At 42.4% G+C, this 21,041-nt stretch overlaps 1 protein-coding gene across 1 annotated transcript; it reads right to left on the bottom strand.

Annotated features, from left to right (window-relative positions):
• Positions 1–1,778: 1,778 nt before the first annotated feature.
• CRHBP (corticotropin releasing hormone binding protein) lies at positions 1,779–16,096 on the bottom strand. Its single transcript, XM_061430015.1, has 7 exons — positions 15,668–16,096; positions 15,199–15,298; positions 14,800–14,957; positions 13,236–13,446; positions 11,351–11,499; positions 7,532–7,649; positions 1,779–2,463 (listed from the first exon to the last, which is right to left on the bottom strand). The coding sequence occupies exons 1-7, from the start codon at positions 15,746–15,748 to the stop codon at positions 2,306–2,308; spliced, it is 975 nt and encodes a 324-aa protein (XP_061285999.1). The 5' UTR covers positions 15,749–16,096; the 3' UTR covers positions 1,779–2,305.
• Between the last annotated feature and the right edge of the window lie 4,945 nt (positions 16,097–21,041).

Genomic DNA, 21,041 nt, shown 5'->3' with positions numbered 1-21,041 from the left:
CTCTGCTTCTTGGTCCCAGAAAACAGCCCTAACTCATCCTAACCTCCTGACAAGTGTCCTGGGATGAAACAAGACAACTGAATCAGTACATGCCCTTCAGAGCATAAAGCAAATGCCCCACTGAGAATATGGAGGATCTGGGACAGCATATTTGCTTACAAGTGAGAATTAATAATAAAAATGACAGTTAACATGTACAAGATACAGTGCTAGATATATATATATATATATATATATATATATATATATATTTACCCAATTTTACAGATTTAAAATTGAGCAATAGAGACTTATGAATGACTTGCTCAAGTAAGTGGCAGGGCTGGGATTCAAAGAGGTCTGGTTCTTGACAACCTTAGCCACTATGCATATGGCCTTTTTTATTTAGAAAGTCAGATTTGGCCAGAATCTCACGTAACATATTACTTTTTTAATGGCCGTGCGAGTGAAGATTTGCACTTTCCCCCTCTGCTGAGAGCTCATCTGCAATTTTGTTTCTAAAAAGCCATCCCATGCTTTTGGAATGAAGACTAAATCGTGGTTATCCAAAGAATAAGTCACAGACAGTTCACTGGAGTGACTGTCCTCTCAAAGAGCGTACTCTAATATGCAGTGACAAGCTCTGAAGTCACATGTCACAACTAAATGACTTCAGAGTGTCAAGATTCGAAGAGACCTCAGGGACCACAGTCCCACCCACTTTAGTACAGAGAGGTTAAGTAGTTTGCAAGATGCCCCTCAGAGACAGAAACAGCCTGTCCTGCTTGCATGATAAAAACACTTGCCTCCTGACAGCGGACCATTCATTTTCCCTACTGAGTCTAAGGGCATCCTGAGTGTTAACAGCCAGAAACTTCTGATGGTGATATAAGTGACTGCATTAATTCTTTGGCCGCTAGAGGGACTGTGAAAAAGATAAACGGGTTCAACTTCACGGAATTTATTTTCTATAAAATAAGAAACCCAGCATCTTACATAACTAATCAGGAATTATATAGCCATCTGTTTAGACATTTATTCATTCATCCCAGCATTTATCCATCTATCCATTTAGGCATTTATTCATCCATTTGCTATTTCCAGAATATCTACTGAGATAAAATTTAGGCTCAAACCTGGGTATTTTTAGTGTTTTCAGTCACTATTTTTCTTTCTGCCGGGTTGCCAGATTTCGTTAACAATCCCAGTATATGGGATTCCAGTACACTCTATTATAAAATTAACTTTATATTAAATATGTTTGGGGACCCAGAATCAAGCCATTAGTTATGACACAGTTTTCAATGTTCATTCATTAATCCAAAGAAGACTTGTTCACTCTGGAGTATTTCCTTTGTTTCTCAAGTCTTTATTTCTGACCTCAAGATGTCTTTTTACAGGCCCACACGCTTGATCTCAAGCTGATTGTAGACAAGGTTCAGTCAACGATAAACCATCTTTGGTACCAAAAAAGTACTCAGATTTCTGCTTAAGGCCTCTGTTGACCTTGAAAAGTACACTCTTCACTGTGGCAAAGACATGTACTCTCAGTTTTCTTGGAGAAGAGTGGGAAAGTGATCCCCACATCCTGCTTCCCTATCACGACCAATCACTTAGTGTTGTTTGTACAAACGCTGAAAGTTTACCTTTTGCACCTAATAATTCTACTTACCAACCCAGAGTTCTCTGAGCTCCAAGAAGTCTAAAATGATTTAGTTCAGCATTTGGTTCTCACCTGAGAACATTATTTTCTGATGGTAGTAAGGTAAGTAACTACTCAGGTAAACAAAGCAGGTTGCTGAGGTGCCAACATTCTGAATATGTTTATTCATGCTTGTATTTACGATTGCAAAATGTTTTCCATACTACAAATGTTTGTTACAAACAAGCTGTTACAAATCGATAAATAATACTAGCTACAACTACTCTCTACTATAAACAGAATAAGCAGAAACTAAACAAAAGCTACTACTTTGGTTACACAGACATGCATTTTCTGTTATAAAACTGACACCATCATCATTTTTATTTCTTTGTAGTATCTTCCCTTGTGATACAAGTTTTTATTGCACATTCCTTTGCACTTGTCTTACCAGTTTAGGTTGAAAGCATATAAAAGAGAGAGGGGCTTATTTTCTGCCATGTGGTCATTTATATAACAAATGAAAAAGAAGCAAGTTACAAAAATTAGTGTGTGTGATATGTGTTCAACGTTGGGAATACTGACTGGTATGAAAGGTTCTTAACTAGCTGCTCATCAAAATCATATATAATAGCCATTAAAAACTCCCTTAGCTAGCAGCATGGAAATCATTGACTTGTTTATTCAAAGAGTAGACAGACAGAATTCCTGGATACTGTTTCCGTTCGGGTTTTCCAGCTCATATGGTTCCAGCTGACGATACTCAAAAGTCACGCGATTTATATGTTTTCCACTGGAGACCATGCGCAGCACCGTGTGGTCACAGCCAACTTTCATCTGGGCTATAATTCACGGAAAAAGTAAGTTTCCCAGCAGGTTAGAAACCACAGAGCCAAGCCATTTCTATCCACAAGATCATTCAAACAGGGCGAAAGCAAGATGTAGCTTCCTCTCACGAACTCAAACCAAGCCATCTACCATCAGGTGAAACGGCTTTGTTTTCATTTTCATTATAATATACAGCTGACCCATGAACAACCTGCACGCTAGGGCCAAGGACCCTCCCCACAGATGAAAATCTGCATATAATTTATCATCTCTCCTCCACATCCACAGTTCCTCCAGATCGGAGGTTCCACATCCTCGGGTTCAATCAACCCAGGGTGGTGTAGCTCTGCAGTATCTACTACTGAAAACAACCCTTGTGTAAGGGACCTGAGAAGTTCGAACCCGTGCTGTTCAAGAGCCGTGTCATTAGTTGTTGAGTAGTGAAACTGAACTCAGCCCTTGGCCTCGTGTGCAAGAACACTGTCAAATAAAACTAACTATAAAGAAGTAAGAAGATGTCTCCTCGTGCTTTTTATGTTCTCCTGCCTCCAAGGCTTGGTGGTGAAGGCGGACGAAGGCAAGCGTCAGTCCCTGCCACGCCTTTCCTCTCGCTGGATTCTCAGTGAGGGTAGTGCTGCCCCCTTGGGACAGGTTAGAAATTTGCAGGGCCTGTTTTTTTTTCCCTTCTGTTTGGGGGCGCACGTGGCATGTAGTGGGTAGGGCTAAAGGATGGACTGTACTGCCAGACGGTTATGTAGACCAAAAAAATCACCTGTTTATTGTTTTCTAGCCTGGATAATGATTCTGTTTTACATATAAATAAAAATAGCATTTGCATGATTTAGACATACACTGAATGTACTAATTTTCATTCTATTGTTCACCTGTACTTTTTCTAATGTTTTCCTGTATTTCTTACATGGAATGACTTTTCGATCCTTGCCTGGCTCCTCTGTCCATGGGGTTTTCCAGGCAAGAATAATGGAGGGGGTTAAATTTTTTTTCAGCTTTGTTGAGGTATAGCTGACGGAAATTGTATGTGTTCGGGGTGTACAACATGATGCTTTTATATAAATACACATTGTGAAATGATCATTACAATCAAGCTAATTAACATTCATTACCTCACAGAATTACCTTTTTTTCTTTTCATTTCCCACTCCCTTCCCTTCTGGCAACCAACTATTTGTACCTACATGAGTTTCTGTTCTGTGAAACTCAGTAATTATTAAATAATTATTAAAAATTATTTTTAGTTTATTTCTTCAACCTCAAGCTGGTTCCTGAGGCAAGATTTATCTACCCTACAATAATCCTTCCTGCTATTTTAACTTTCTCAATCTTTTCCCCCCTCTTTGTCTCTATAAGGACTAAATTCTGAGAAACATTATTATCCTTGTATAACAGCTACTTCAAAAACATGCACCTGGGTTTCAATGAAGTGAAACAGCCAGATAGACTTATTTAGGTAAAAGTCAATTTGGAGAGATAATAAAATATAAATCCTGTAATTATTTTAATATAAGCGCCAGGGAGTCTAGGCTAAGCTTCTATGACGAGGTCCAAAGTTAATTTTATTTAAATGATTGGGAAGGTCATTCTTTTCTGATCTTACTCTGAACTTTAATCTACATAATGCACCTTATTTCCTTTAGTTAATGTGCATACCATTTATTTATTATTTGACATATTCCTAATTCGATCTAATCTAAAGGGCAGGATATCTAAGAGTTCATTGTATGAACAATTTAGGAGGGGCTCATGGAAACATGATGAATGAAAGAAAAAAGTGAAGTCTAAAATGAACCAATGGGTCAGATAAGTCAAGGCTTCAAATTATTGTAAGACTGGTTTCAATCATTTAGATAAAACAGGCAAAATATTTGGCCTTGATCATATCCTTTTGGAGAAGGAAATGGCAACCCACTCCAGTATTCTTGCCTGGAGAATTTCATGGACAGAGGAGCTTGGCAGGCTACAGTTCATGGGGTCGCACAGAGTTGGACTAACACACACACACACGTTTACCTAAACCAAGTTATATAATTCATGCACCAAAATTACTATAGCTTCAATTATCTAAATTTTAAGGGATGAGTGTTAGATCAGTTCTTAATCCAATCTTTTTATCCAGCTCAAACACATCTCCTCACGGGTGCCCTCCATCAGCATGGAAGGATCCAGTGCCTTTGAGAACGCAAATGGAGAGAAGCCACTGGTTTAAACCAGGGCTCAAGTGTAAATTAGCATAAACTAGCCCCAAATTTTTAGCAAAGTGTGTTTTTAGAAATATTGGCAAGAATACACAGAAGAACTGTACAAAAAAGATCTTCAAGACCAAGATAATTATGATGGTGTGATCACTCACCTAGAGCCGGACATCCTGGAATGTCAAGTCAAGTGGGCCTTAGAAAGCATCACTACGAACAAAGCTAGTAGAGGTGATGGAATCCCAGTTGAGCTATTTCAAATCCTGAAAGATGACTGTGAAAGTGCTGCACTCAATATGCCAGCAAATTTGGAAAACTCAGCAGTAGCCACAGGACTGGAAAAGGTCAGTTTTCATTCCAATCCCAAAGAAAAGCAATGCCAAAGAATGCTCAAACTACTGCACAATTGCACTCATCTCACACACTAGTAAAGTAATGCTCAAAATTCTCCAAGCCAGGCTTCAGCAATATGTGAACCATGAACTTCCTGATGTTCAAGCTGGTTTTAGAAAAGGCAGAGGAACCAGAGATCAAATTGCCAACATCTGCTGGATTACTGAAAAAGCAAGAGAGTTCCAGAAAAACATCTATTTCTGCTTTATTGACTATGCCAAAGCCTTTGACTGTGTGGATCACAATCAACTGTGGAAAATTCTGAAGGAGATGGGAATACCAGACCACCTGACCTGTCTCTTGAGAAACCTGTATGCAGGTCAGGAAGCAACAGTTAGAACTGGACATGGAACAACAGACTGGTTCCAAATAGGAAAAGGAGTACGTCAAGGCTGTATATTGTCACCCTGCTTATTTAACTTCTATGCAGAGTACATCATGAGAAACACTGGGCTGGAAGAAACACAAGCTGGAATCAAGATTGCCAGGAGAAATATCAATAACCTCAGATATGCAGATGACACCACCCTTATGGCAGAAAGTGAAGAGGAACTAAAAAGCGTCTTGATGAAAATGAAAGGGGAGAGTGAAAAAGTTGGCTTAAAGCTCAACATTCAGAAAACGAAGATCATGGCATCCGGTCCCATCACTTCATGGCAAATAGATGGGGAAACAGTGGAAACAGTGTCAGACTTCATTTTTTTGGGCTCCAAAATCACTGCAGATGGTGACTGCAGCCATGAAATGAAAAGATGCTTACTCTTTGTAAGGAAAGTTATGACCAACCTAGATAGCATATTCAAAAGCAGAGACATTACTTTGCCAACAAAGGTCCATCTAGTCAAGGCTATGGTTTTTCCTGTGGTCATGTACGGATGTGAGAGTTGGACTGTGAAGAAGGCTGAGCGCCGAAGAATTGATGCTTTTGAACTGTGGTGTTGGAGAAGACTCTTGAGAGTCCCTTGGACTGCAAGGAGATCCAATCAGTCCATTCTGAAGGAGATCAGCCCTGGGATTTCTTTGGAGGGAATGATGCTAAAGCTGAAACTCCAGTACTTTGGCCACCTCATGTGAAGAGTTGACTCATTAGAAAAGACTCTGATGCTGGGAGGGATTGGGGGCAGGAGGAGTAGGGGACAACAGAGGATGAGATGGCTGGATGGCATCACTGAGTTGATGGATGTGAGTCTGAGTGAACTCGAGAGTTGGTGATGGACAGGGAGGCCTGGCGTGTTGAGATTCATGGGGTCGCAAAGAGTCGGACACGACTGAGTGACTGAACTGAACTGAACTTCCCTTTATCTATGTATATTAATTCTATTCCAGAGTTTTTGCTTAAGATCCCAGCATTAGCTCAGAGAGTGAAAGTACTGGTGGGCAGATCTGGGTTTAATTAAAACAGGTAACAGCTGATCAAAAGGAGGTCTGATTTGCAGTTTCATTATTTAGTTGGTGTGTGATGTGTGCTTATGAGAGAGGAAGGGGGCTATGATAAGGGATGAAAGATTGCTCTTCTGTTTGACTTTTGTCTCTTAATCAATAATCCCCGGTTCCTGCATCAGAAGGACAGAAATGGGAGACCTTTATAGAAAGGTTTCACATAACCCTCTCTCTCCCCACTTGGACTTCATTAATTAATGTGGTCATGAGTCAGCAATTCCACCTTTGCCCCACCCCACCTGAGCCTGACCAAATGGAAACTCCTCACTGATTCGTAATAAAGAAGACCTGATTCTATTTGGTGTTGCACCATGAGCTAACCTGGTCTTTTATTACCAGGGACCACTTTTAGATTTCAGAATTTACTTCTCTTTTGGCAGTAGTCTTTCAGAGGCTGGTTTTGCTGTTAGAATTTGGGGACATTCTAGCAGTTCTGGGAATTTCTAATAAAGTGAATCACCTTTTAATGTATTTACTACGAGTAATACACACACACATATACATATATATGGCAAAATGACTTAGATATTACTTTATCATTACATTATTACTAATTGATGATACATACACTATATGAACCATGGTTTTCAGTCGGCAAACTCTTTAGTCTCAAGAGGATGAAAGCAGGGACTTTCAAAAAGGTAGAACAAGCACAGTTCTATGCCATTTTCATAGTTTTACCTAGGGCCAACCTTAAACATGCAAGTTTGTTACTTCATAAGTTTCTCTCCCAATGTCAGATATTGTGGTCATGCATTCTTGATACTGTGTATAGGCTCAAATGCAAAATCCTCACATTGGTTCAATGTGCAAAATCAAACTTTTTTTGGTGGAACTTGCCCTTTCACGTATAAATAATTTGAAGTGTTTTATTTAAGGACAAAGTCTTATTGTTGTTCAGTCACTCAGTCGTGTCTGACTCTCTGCAACCCCACCGGACTGCAATACCCCAGGCTTCCCTGTCCTTCACTGTCTTTCCCAGCATCAGGGTAAAACAATCTTAATAGGCACATAAATAATAATCAAAGAACCATCTTACCTGGGCCACGTAAAGGGTAGCAGAGATCAGCTAAAAGCAGCATCTTGGAAGGGTCCAAACCAGTTCCTCCCAGCAGCTCCACAAAGTCCCCTATTCCCCCACAGCCTGCGGAGGACTTCTAAGAGAACAAAGCAGGAGAGGAAGACATATTTAAATCACCTAGCAAAGTCAAACCAATGGCAAATTGGTGAATTCACTCCTTTAGGCCCAGAAATCCTGGAAGTGCCCTTTAATTTAACATCCAAGACTCCAGAAATTAAGACTTTTTAAAGAAAAAAAAAGGAATTGCTTTTCTAAATTGGTTAAGTAATCATTTTTTAAAATGTGTGTGCATTTAAAAAACATTTTTTTACAAGTGCAAGGACTACAATGATGAAATCAGAATCTTTAAACTCCATATACAGTATATAAAAATTGCATCTAAAAGTGGTTTGATTTTTAAATCATTTGGACACACATATTGAATTATTTGAATTTCTTAATGCATGCAGTCAGTGTTTTTATAAATAGGACTTCCATATCAGTTTTTTCCTTTAACTTACCTCTTTTCCTCTTCTTTATAAGACTTTTTTTTTTTGCTAGGGAGACAATTCTTACCCTTTCTATTGATAAGGATTTAGATTAGTTATAAGAATATTAAAGAAAAAACCAAAACCCTCATTTGGGCTCAAATTAGCTAGAGTTACCATCAACTTTCTCCATCCAATGAAAGTAAATTTATTTCAAACTATTCAAAATAATTATCTAGTCTAAAACTCTATGTGATCCACCGTAACCACTTTTTCTGCTTCCCTTCAATCCTTTCCACATGTCTCGTCTACAGAACTTCCTGGGCTTCAGTTTCCCAGGCAAAAAAAAAAAAGCCGCCCCTCTCCGCCCTCTCCTGTGATCAGGGCTGGCCTCGTGATCCCATGGCCCACATCCACAGGGCTCACACTTATGAGGCCTAGAGCTTGGCTTAATGCTCTGTTGTCACTATCTTGAAATTCTTAATAATTTTAAAATAAAGTCCTCGTGTTTTCATTTTGTGCTGTCCCCCACAAATTATACCACCAGTTTTGCCTGTGATCCTCTTCTTCATTGAGGTACACTCAAGAGACCTAGCTGAGTGTGGCAAGATGCGTAGAAGTTAACCAGATAGACCATACGACATAGGAACCAAAGTCTAAAACAGAGAGTGCTGAATACACACGTACATAAACACTCACAGTCCAACATTAGGAAGATACTGAAATGTAACTGGAACAAAGCAACAGATAGAAAATACTATTACAGCATCCATTCGTCCAGTGAAAGGAAGCAAGTGGTGGGGGTCGGTATGCATATTTAAAGCACCTATTATGTGCTCTGTTCTAAGCATTTTACACAGTTCATCAAACCATAAAATACAGGATTAGTCAGCCCCACTGTGTACAGGGCTCATGTTCTTGTACGAAGAGTTGAATAAGGCATTTAGAAGTAAAGGGGAAAAAAATGTAATTGCCTTTCCCTTGAGTAGAGGGTGTCCAGGGAGAACATGACTTAAGACTAAACATTCCAGCTGGTTCTATAGGTTCCAAATTTCACAGGAGAAGGTAAAGGGCAAAAGGCAGACTCAGGAGAGAGAAATGGGAAATAGGAAGTTGGGAAGAAGTAGAAACTAAAATGAGGGCAATAGGGATTTCCCTGGTGACCCAGTGGTTAAGACTCCATTCTTCCAAAGCAAGGGGCGTGGATTCAATCCCTGGTCAGGGAGCTAGGACCCCAAATGCTGTGCAGGGAAGCCGACAACAACAACAAAAAACAAAAATGAGGGGAACAAAACCCAGAAACAAAGAAGTGGGGAGCACACACTCCTCGCATTCGGTGACTTTACTGTCCTCTTCCTGAACCTCTCAGCTATCCTCAGTAAACAACGGCAGGAGCTGGGTTGTGTAGGGACCTCTACATTTCTTTGTGGAGGTTCCACCTCCCTGGACTAAGTTACTCTCACCTCTTGCCTAGACTATGACGATGGCCTTTTAGGTGCACTCCTGCACCACTCGGGCCACTACAGCTCATTCATCATCATTCATGGAAGCCAGAACAGCATTTGGGCAATCCTCTCCTTCCCATCATGGACTCCGTTATTTAATTTGGTCATGAAGCCAGCAATCCCAGCCCCCTCACCCACCAGATCACGATCAGATGGATTATGCCCGAACCCCTCAGTGGTTTGCCACTGCACTCAGAGCAGGCTCTTAACTCTTTACCATGACCCGCTGGGCTCTCCACCCCGGCCCTGCCTGTCTCCCTGGTGCTGTACCATACCACAGGCCCCTACCTTCTTTGCTTCTTTCTGTTTCTGGAACTCAGGAAGCCCATCCTGCCTCCGAGCCTCTGCACTACTGTCGCCCTGTTCCCGGCTCTCCTGGGGCTGCCGGATCCTTCTTACCTATCACTGAAATCTCACTTTAAATGTCTCCTTTTCAAAAGCTTTCTTTCCTGACCATCTTACCTCAAGTAGTTGCCTGCCTTCTCTCCCACGTTTTCCCCAGCCACCACTCTGCTTCATTTTCTGTAGGGTACTCATCACTATTTGAAACATATTATTCTTTTGCCTGTCTCATCCCCTAGCATGTAAGTTCCATGTGAGCAGGACCTGTTTTGTTCATTGCTAATTTCCAGCATTTAGAATAAGGCCTTGCACATAGTAAGCACCCTAAAAAAATTCTTTTTGTAAAGCAACAAGTACTTAGAACACTGCAGACTTCACACTGTTTTAAATGGTAAGCACCAAGATTACTCCTCACAGCCAAAAATAGCTAAAATGCAGATCTCTCAATCTACCATACATGCTATCTTCTATATTAAACATCAAGAATGACATACAATCTCAAGCCAGTAAGGTTATGCCAGAGACATCCACTTATCCCGGTCTTTATCAAAGGATTATTCTTCCACAAAGGTTCAATTTAAAAAAAAATATAAGCACTGGCCTATGAGTTTAGGACTTAAAGGAAGTTGTACATACTGCTTTTCTCAGCCCTAGTCTTATTTATTTGGTTTCACTGAAACCAAATAAATCTGTCTGATTAGGAACTTTCTTTGATGACTTTCTTCGATGCCGATGAATATATCAGTTATCTTAACCTATCAGTTATCTTAACCTTAACCTATATGAGAACATAAAAGGAGGTGAGGGTGACTCAGAGGAAACGAGCTGCCAGTGCAAGTAAATGTGGTCAAGGTCAGCACAACTGCAAAGTCCATACAGCAGTTCACGGGGGGAACAGTAGATGGGGAGTCTCAGCTAATGTTCTGTTGCAAAATGTATGGCATGAAATGTAATGCAAAAAAAAAAAAGCTTCAAAACTTTACTGTATTTTGCAATATAAAAATCCAATTTCATATTTTCTGCTACACTTAGCATTCCTTCATCACACAGTTCTGTCAATGAAGACACTTCCTTCATGTCAAAAGAAAATTCCAATAATCAGAAAAACAGCTGTGTAGATGACTCACACTAGGTTCTGCTAGGAGAGAATTTCTGTAAAAGAGGCAAGTACAAGAGAGTTCAATTGTAATTATATGCCACAACTTTGCCAGTTGGAAACATTTCTTACATCACGAAAAAAGTATTCAAGTAGGCAGAAGGGGCACCTGAGTATGCAGCTTGCAGCATAATGGAAATAGAAGAGGAGTGTGTTCAGGCAGCGACGGCAGGCTCGTGTGAGATGAAATGGTCAGATAGAAGGACCTGCCTCTCCCTTTCATCCACGTTCGCCCTGTATGATTACTTTTGCTCTCAAAAGTTTGCTGGGGCCTTAGGAAGTGACTGGGAAGCAATAAGCAACTCACCTTTAACTGCAGACCATTTAAGTGTCCCAGGGTGAGATCGGATATTTTGATCGCTACAGGATAAATGATGGAGAAGCTGCAGTTGCGATGCTGATGTGGCACAACCAGAGTAAACCTTCCATTTGGGGTCTGGGAGATGATATTGCAGGCTTTATAGAAAAGCAAAATCACATTTTCACTATCTTGTATGCTGGGCTTTTGTGGAAATTTATCTTATCCTATTCTAAGCTTCTGTTAATGGTCTAGGGGCTTGGGGCCTAGAAGAGAATACATATCACAAAGGCGATTTTGGAGATGGGAAGGACCTGGGGAAGAAAAACCACCAGGGATATATCCACATTGTTAGGAGGCCCTGGGCTGTAAGGGGCTTCTAATTGTAATCTCAGGGGGGTCACCTTATTTATAACACTCACAAGACATAAATTAATAACCAACCAAACAATACTAGGTGGTGTAAGTTCTAGGAATACTTCATTAACTAGGGTCTTAGTTCAATCTGGAAGTCTGAAAGAATCAAGGCTTAAAGAAGAGATCAGAATTCAAACCCCGGTGGTCTGAAACCTTTATTAACTGAACTTGGAGATATATGTTACTTTTTAGATAATAAAGTAAAGAAATATTGAACCCGTTAGAAAATAGGCTGAGAAAATCAGAAACCAGGCTTATGTCTGATAAATATTTACTGGGTGTTAAGTGGTAAGTTGACTAAAAGGTAAATCTTTAATGTTTATTTACTCCCAAAATTTTCTGAAAATTTTTTTTGTATCTCAGGTCTAGACTTACAATAAATTTATTCTCTTAGCTATGAAACTAGAAGCATCAGAGTTTGTGCTGTTTTCGGCCAATTCAGTTCAGTTCAGTTCAGTCGCTCAGTCGTGTCCGACTCTTTGCAACACCAGACAAAAGTTTCTGACCAGACTATGTCAGAATTACCTTTTGCCTCCTTCTTATATTTTTAATCACACTTAATTTCAAAACGAACTGAAATTCCTTGATGATTCTAGAAGATTTCTGATTTCTAGCCAAACAAGATAGAGGAGAAACAGTTGTCCTCTAGTATTATTCTGTTCCAGTCCTCGGAAATAGCCCTTCTGGGTGCTTCTACCATAAAAAGTTACTTTGTTTTTTAAAAATAAAAATTGGGAGATCAGTCAGTACATTATTTTTTGGCAGATTAGGTAGGCGCCATTCTTCAATCACATGAAGTGTTAATATTAATACTATTGTATGCAACCAAAAATGATTATGTTTTCTTTACCTGATTTTTTACAAACATTTTCCTCTTAGTGGGCAAAAATAATAAATAGATGAATGAACTCATTCTGATTAAGATAATGTGTTTTAGGCCTGGGCTATTTAGCTTTATAGCATCTTTTCGTGTATCCATCAGAAACGAACTAAATTAGAGCAATGGGTTCAGACTCAGAAGGCAACACTGAGGTCCTCTGGTCCAACCCTCTGCCCAGGCATGAAATCTGTCTACGCATCCCAGATACGCAGTCTTTCGGCATTTACCTAAGTATCTTAAAGACTTCATATCTGAATCCAGGTCAATGGAATGACTGCAGGGATTAAAGTTTGTCACTGAATACATTGTAGTAACTCAGGAGATCAGAAATAAGACCAGGGGAAAAATAGAATTCTAGCCACCATAAGTTAGTATCTTATCTAGACTGGTAAATAAATTAAAAACTGATTTGATTTTCATAATAATGAATCACAAATATCCTTCAGGTCATTTCTAATTACAAAAAATTCCCATTCAAATCCTTCCTCACTTCAAATTTCTTAAGTCTGTGCAATAATACTACTTTTGAAAAGTAGAATGGATGCTCTCTCCCCCCAATTCCTGCCTTCTAACTGAGAAGACAGGAAGTCCACTTACGGAAGAGGTTAGGCTCTGTCTTCATGGTTACTGTGAATCCATTTCCTGGCTCATGGACCCGGAAGAAGATCATGGCCACGTTCTGGGAGGATCTGATGGTCCTTCTGCTCAGACCACTCTCACAGAAATCTATGTACCTCTCCGTCGTGGGGAGAGGGTGATCCTGGGAACTGGGGAATTTCTCCCCCTTGAGAATCCAACCATCAAATACCTTCCAACAAAAACACAAAGATGATCACTTCCATCAGCTCCTGAAATCATAAATGTGTTGAAAAGGGGGAAAAGCTTACCCAGCAATGGACCTCCAATTATAAGTAGGGAATAGACAGACTATACCCCCCTGTACACTTGCTTTCTATTTGTATATATTTTGACTGGATTGTTTGAAAGTCATATGATTAATTAATTAATTATTGCTTTTTCCCCCCTTTTATAAACTCCAGTGTATCTGAAGCAAATACTTTCTTATACTTCATCATTTCAGCCACCTTGGTAAATAAAACTACAGATGATGTACACTTTTGTATTGGTCATTATTTTTTCACACATCCTACCTTCAGAAGAATTCCACAGGAGCATAATCTGGGCTTCAGTTTTTCTCTTTCCTCATTAAAATATGAACAAAATATCTCAAAAATAGACAGCAAAGGGACAAATTGGAGCAAGAACTTTACCTACCTGCCGATGGTTATTCATACCCATTTCCCCCATCTTTAAACTCATCACACATTAAAATATCAAGAACTACTTTAACACTTAGACAATAATGTCTGGTATGCAAGTTAGGAATTTTTTCCTTCACTTCTTGAAGTTTGTAGTTGGCTGGACAAAAGGTCAGAGTCTATTGACTTTATTCTTAAAATCACCACAGGTCTCCAATTTAATGAATTCAACCTAGTTCGAGTTAGTAACATTACCAGCTACAAATTCCTTCATCAGATCAGTTCTCTTCCACTGCATTTGACAGTTTCCACTTTAGGGTTTTAATCATGTTCACTTTAACTGGACTGGAGAAGTCCAGCAACCATCCCAAGCTGACCCCTAAGGCTCACAGGGAACTCGGAGTGGGGATGCTGTGAGACTGGAGGACTTGTCCACACCTCATCCCTGCCTCAAACTAGATTCCTTCTCAGGATTTCTCCCAGTGGCCCGTGCCTTTCTGCTCCAAAATCGGGTCACCCAGGCGTTGAAGACAGCCTTTGGGAGCCTGGAACGATTCCACAGAGAAAGGGACCTGCAGGAGCAAGGCGGGCTCAGATCTCAGAGGTGAGGTCGCCTTCTAACCAGGGCCACGGGCTCGCGGACCTGAGCGCTCCTGCTAAATGGGCTTGTACCACTTTTCATCTGCCCCAGGATGCAACAAGCGCTGGGGACCGAGAGCTCACAGAGGGGAACTTAAACCACTGCAGGAGGCACCAGCCCTTCAGGGCGTGAGAGGAGGTTCCTTTTGCATGGGGGTCCCACTCCGGCACCAGCTGAGCACCTAATTACCGGCTCTCCCTGCTGGGTAGCTGGGACCCGGTCATTGCCCGTCCCTTGCCCACCTGGCCCGGGGGTGCCTCACCTGCAGGATGTCCCCCCTCTGACAGTCGATGGAGACCAGATCGTAGCGGATGGTGATGAACTCCTCCGGCTCTGCGATGAAGAATGTGGCGCAGTGTAGCTGCGGCCGGTCGGCGGTGAAGGTGAACTGGCCCTGGAGGCTCAGCATGTCCACGCACCCTGGGGGAGGGCAGTGGGGTTGGCGGTCCAGGGCTGCAGCCCCCGCTGCGCCGCCCGGGGCAGCCCTCTCTCCGCCCCAAGCGAGTCCCAGCCTCAGCGCCTGGCTCCCGGAGCGTCACCCCATCTCGCCCAGGGGGACCTCCTCGGACCGACCCTTAGCGATGGGAATCTGGGCCTCGAGCTCCCTCCCAGGGGTCCGGCCAGCCCCCACCTCCCCACCTCCCCGGCAGCCCGCACTCACGCAGAGCGCGGCTGTACAGCGGCTCCCCCTCCAGCTCCCGCTTCGGGCTGGCGCCACCGGCGAGGTGTGGAAAAGGATCGTGGTCCACTGCTTCCCGCAGCTGGCCAGGAAAAGTTCAGGTCAGTCCGGAACAGTTCAGGGAGGGGGAGAGGGGATCAGAAGCGGGGTACCCTCCCTGTCCATGACACAGAGAAGCAAGTGAGCAGATCAATGTCTCCAGGGGAATCCGGAGAAGACGGGAAGGTTTAGAACTTTTCCATCAGATCTGGGTATCCCGAGGGGCCAGAGGGAAAGGGGGAAGAAGTAGGCAGGAAGACCTAGGGGATACCCGGGGAAAGAGGGAGCACAGTCAATGAGGAAGAAAGACCTAACCCCAACATAATCTGAGAGCAGAGGCAGCCTGCCCATCCCCAAGGCTGGACACTAAGGGCTGGAAGATGAGATGGGTCAGCCCCAGGGAATCGCTCACCTCCAGGTACCGGCTCTCTCCTCTTAGAGCCAGCAGGCAGATCAAAATGAAGTGACACTGAAGTTTGAAAGTGGGGGCCATGCCGGCCCTGGCTCTGCAGCTGGTGCTTCCTGCTCCGGAGGTCTCAGGCTTTGCTTCCCAGGCTCACCCAGGCTGAGAGCTAGAAGCTGGTAGGGTCCCTTTGCTGGGTCCCTTTTATAGAGCAGTGAGGAGCGGAGGCTCTCTGCCCCTTAACTGATCTGAGCTCAGTAACCATGGGTTACCTGTCTCGGCGACAAAGTGCGTGGCAATGACGAGGGTCCAGCCCTCAGCCACAAATTTTCAGAGTGGTCCAGCATTATTCACCAAGAATGATTTCAGACACTTACAACTTAGTGAACTAAAGTGTGGGAGAAAGAATGAGGCAGGAATAGAGAGTAAGGGATGGCATTTACTTGACCTGCCACATGCTGGATTATCCTCTCTGGTGGATATGCAGGGAATTTCTGACTTTGCAAAGCCAAGTGACAAGGTTACACAGGCATAAAATGCCCACCACCACACACAGCCTTATCATACAAGCCTTGTCCCATAACCTTAAATGGAATCGTGTTGGAAATTGTCAGAGAATACAGTATTCACGCAGTTGCCTCTCAGGATGAAACTTGAGGAATTTGCAGCTCCAAGGAGAAGCTGAACAGAAGCTGAAGTGTGATTTTGCAGAATATTGCAGTCATGTAATTCAAGCTTTCTTTCTTCCCTCGGTCTTTGCTATATCCTGGTCCAGTTTCATGTAAGCATTTCCTTAAGAGAAAGCTAGCTCTAAGGTCCATGGACTTCTGGATTTCAGCCAAACTGTCATATGGCCTGAATGCATAGAGAGGATGGATGCACTCCTGGGCCAGTCAATCATGGCTAGGACCTTAACATCCATCGGAACCCCTGAGAGATGGAGTCCTTCCATTTCATGCCTTCAAATACCTGGATTACTTTCATACTCCAGTAGAAAGAACTGCTGAGAAGCTTTATTAAAACTGCTCATTAGCAAATTTTCAGGGCTAAACAAATGACTTAGAAATGCAGAAATAAGTTAAGCTTATCTTTGCTGATTAGATGAGAAAATTGCTTCTCCTTATGTCCAAAATTGTGGGAAATATGAATGTCTCCACTTCTGGTCTTTCCACCCCTCTCCAATCTCTGTGATTCAGGGCAACTACAAATTCTAAAAAAACTTCACATTTTTACCTCTGCCTGACAGAAAACTTGGTTTCCACCCACAGCTTTCTTTGCTATTAAAATTATTACAGATAATAAGACTGTCATCGTGTTTTAACTCAAGAAAATGGTTGCGTATTTAGTGTATACTCTGAAGCAGTAATCTGCCCACTGGTTCAGAACTTGATATTTTCTTGTTTTTTTCTTTTTATATGTCCTTATTTAAGACAATTCTGAGCTCTGAAGGAGCCACCTCTTTGTTGTTTAACCTGGAGGGCTTCCTACCATTGTCCAATTTTGTAAACAGACCTCAGACCACAGAGAGACTGGGAGGAAGGGGCACCCAAAGGTCATAAACACTGGCTATCATGTCCCTCTCCCCATCCTGGGGTTGTTTAGATGTCTGAATTTTAGAGAGGGTATAAAGAAACCTGAGAGGAATTTAAAAAAAAAAAGTGAAAAACACACCGCTTAATCCCAACTTGCCTGGCCCAACATGCCAGGCCTGTCTCCCACCCTGGCTGTGCCTGGAGGGAGGCTATGCCACTCACAAGCCCATCCTCCTTTCTAGTCAACCCAGCCATGGCCTTGAACCACTGAGAGATGGAGTCCTTCCATTTCTCACCTTCGAATACCTGGATTACTTTCATTCTCCAGTGTGCAGCCCAGCACTCAGCTTGGAGACCCCTGTGGGTCTGGTTTTATTAGCATTGTCACAGAGACATTCTTCTTCAAATCAGTCCTCCACACACACACATGCAAGCTGATGGACCTCCGTGATGGTCCTAGCATGCACTCGTGGGTGCTCCTCAGAAAGCACACCCAGGGGCAGCCGGGATGAATGAGGTGAAACTCGATGACAGACAGGCAACATCCTACCTTATGGAAGAATCTACAAACTGCAGTATTATAGAAGATGGATTTCATTCCTGCCAAAGCCTGTGTGGAGAAGTTCAAGCGTAATTTTCACCAGTTTGCCAAATATCCGCTAAGTCAGTGGAGATTGTGTTCTATTTTGTTTTTGTTTAAATAAGAGTAACTAAAGGATGAAGCTAGAACCTATAGGGGAATGTCAAGAAGATGGAGTTGGAGGACAAAGAGAAGCAGTTGGCCGTTCTCTATGAACAAAAGCATTAAAAATGGATGAGAGTGACGGAGGGGGTCAGCTGGGTTAGACAGAAAAGTTTCTGGACAGTAACTAGGTCTGTGAAGAGGAATTGTTTTTGTGGACCGATTCAGTCATTCAACTAGCTTAATATTTGTTTAACCAAATTTGATTATTTTGTTGGATGTTCTAAGTAAACTCAGAGTCCCCACGCACCCTGGTTGGAAATTATGGATATGTTCACCTCCATTCTCTGCCCACATTTTAGTTTCTCTCCATGTTTTCCTAGACAACCTCTCCCATGCTGATGTTAATGCAATCCCCGGTCAGTATTTTTTAGATCTTAAATTATTGTTAGGCAGGGTTAAGACATCCTTTTCATTAGGTAAGAGATATTTTCTTTCACAAATCCTCAGAGAAGACTGGTACCATGTAAAGCCTGAAGGTCCAGGTGACCACATGATACAGAACCATATTCAATCTATGAACATGGCAGGGGTGAGGTTTTAAAATTGTGCTGAGGCTGAAGAGGCGCACATAGCCACCTCCTAAGCAGCGTAGAGAGGAACTCTGTTGTCACTCATGGGGCCTATGACATGACTGTGATAGTCAAATGCTTGCTGCTGGACACTGCCAAGGCTTATGCCCTGTGGTGTCAGAAGTAGCAAAGGGAACAACGTAACCCCAAGTCTCTCTGCTCTGGGATTGGTCCAAGATGCCCTTAAGTATTCCCTATACATAATAGTGTGCTTCCCCAGTGGCTCAGCAGTAAAGAACCCACCTGCAATGCAGGAGATGCAGGTTCAATCCCTGGGTCAGGAAGATACCCTGGAGAAGGGAATGGCAACCCACTCCAGTATTTTTTGCCTGGAGAATCTCATGGACAGAGGAGCCTAGCAGGGTACGGTTCATAGGGTTGCAAAGAGTCAGACACGACTGAAGTGACTTAGCATGCACACGTAACTGTACCCTTTTTCTTTTGTTGATCACTTGGACAACATCACGAACATCCACTCTAAAGATCTTCCTTTTCTCTTTCCTAAGTGGGACATGAAATATTGAGATTGGGAACTATGATTGACTTCTTTTTAAAAATAATTTTTTTTATTTATTTATTTTGGCTGTGGTGGGCCTTTATTGCTGCACGGGCTTTTCTCTAGTTGCCGTGAGTGGGGGCTATTCTTCATTGCGGTATGCGGGTTTCTTATTGCAGTGGCTTCTCCTATTGCAGAGCACGGGCTCTAGGGAACTCGGGCTTCAGTAGTTGCGGCTCCCAGGCTCTAAAGCATAGGCTCAGTAGTTGTGTCTCCAAGACTTGCTCTAAGGCACCCGGGATCTTCCTGGATCAGGGATCCAACCCATGTCTTTTACATTAGCAGGCAGATTCTTTACCACCGAGCCACCAGGGAAGCCCTATGATTGACTTCCTTAAGAAATAAAGATGACTGGATTAAGCTCATTGTAGTTATAGTATAGTGAAAGTCATTCAGTCGTGTCTGACTCCTTGTGACCCCACGGACTATACAGTCCATAGAATTCTCCAGGCCAGAATACTGGAGTGGGTAGCTGTTACCTTCTCCAGGGGATCTTCCAGCACAGGGATCAAACCCAGGTCTCCCACATTGCAGGAGGATTCTTTACCAGCTGAATCACCAGGGAAGCCCAGGAATACTAGAGTGGGTAACCGTTCCCTTCTCAGGGGATCTTCCCAACCCAGGGATAGAACCCAGGTCTCCCACACTGCAGGCGGATTAACCACCACCAACGAAAACTAGCTTTCAATTTCTTTCAAGATAATTTGCTGTTTGAATGAATTTGACTATTTTTTAATGGATATTTTTAATAGGTAAGGTTTCTTTTTCAGATGTGTTTGAAGTCAGGAAGGAAGAAACTAAACTAGTTCCTTGGGGGAACTAATGTAAATTGGCCTTTGAGTGAAACCATCATACATCAGTGATTTTCAACTCAGATCTTTGATCTCCCTTTGTTGCGGTTATGACGACCAGCTGTTAATAGAGGTTAGGGCTCTGGGAGGCTGCAAGTGACTGATAGCAAACTGGAACTGAAGGGGAAAGGGAAGTTATTATGCGAACACTGGCTTGCAGAATGGAAGGGCAGAAAACAGGAGTTGGGGGGCAAATGCTGTTTCCAGTCTCTGTCTCAAACTGCCTGCGCCCAACATCTGTGGTAAGCCAGCCACCAACAGTTCCTAAGCTTTACATGTTACCATTGGACAAGTAAAATACTCTGAACCAGGGTACTCATAATTCCCAGCCCACAAACTTTGTGAGAAAAGGCTCAGAGGCCAAGGGATAGGATCTGGTCCAAACATGACTGGGCTCACAACAGCCGTATGGATGGAGAAGGGGAGGCAGTTTCCAGGGAAAATGGGGCGGGGGGAGGGGGGGGCAGCTATAGGACTCACAAACTAATAGATGTCTCCAAAAGAGAGAGACAAAACAAAAACAAAAACCCCGTTTCGGTGACTTCGTTCATCATAAGCTTTCTCCCCTATAAAATGGTGATCTACACTAGGCTTATTACAGGCATACCTCATTTTATTGCACTTCACAGATACTGCATCTTTTACAAAGCAAAGGTTTGTGAAAACCCCACATAGGCAGTGATTGGCCTTCCTTAGCAATAAAGGATTTTTAAACTAAGATCTGCACATTAAATTTTTAAGATACAGTACTATTGCATACTTAATAGACTACAGTATAGTATAAACATTTATATGAGTTTGAGTAGGCTCCAGGAGTTGGTGACAGACAGGGAGGCCTAGCATGCTGCAGTCCATGGGGTCCCAGTGCATATAACATTTATATGCACTGGGAAGCCAAAAAAATTTACTTGATTTACTGTAATATTCACTTTAATACAGTGGTCTGGAACCAAACCCACAACATCTTCGAGGTACGCCTGTATAGGAATTAAATTTTAATATAATATATACCCTTCAGAGAGAATGGCCTGAAATGATAGCTATTATTAAATTATACCAATAGGGATTTTCCTGGTGGTCCAGTGGTTAAGAATCCACCAGCAATGCAGGGGATGTGGGCTCAATCCCTG

The sequence above is a fragment of the Bos javanicus genome, chromosome 10 (assembly GCF_032452875.1).
Source record: "Bos javanicus breed banteng chromosome 10, ARS-OSU_banteng_1.0, whole genome shotgun sequence".
Classification (NCBI taxonomy): domain Eukaryota; kingdom Metazoa; phylum Chordata; class Mammalia; order Artiodactyla; family Bovidae; genus Bos; species Bos javanicus.
This window is presented reverse-complemented; position numbering and strand designations above follow the sequence as displayed.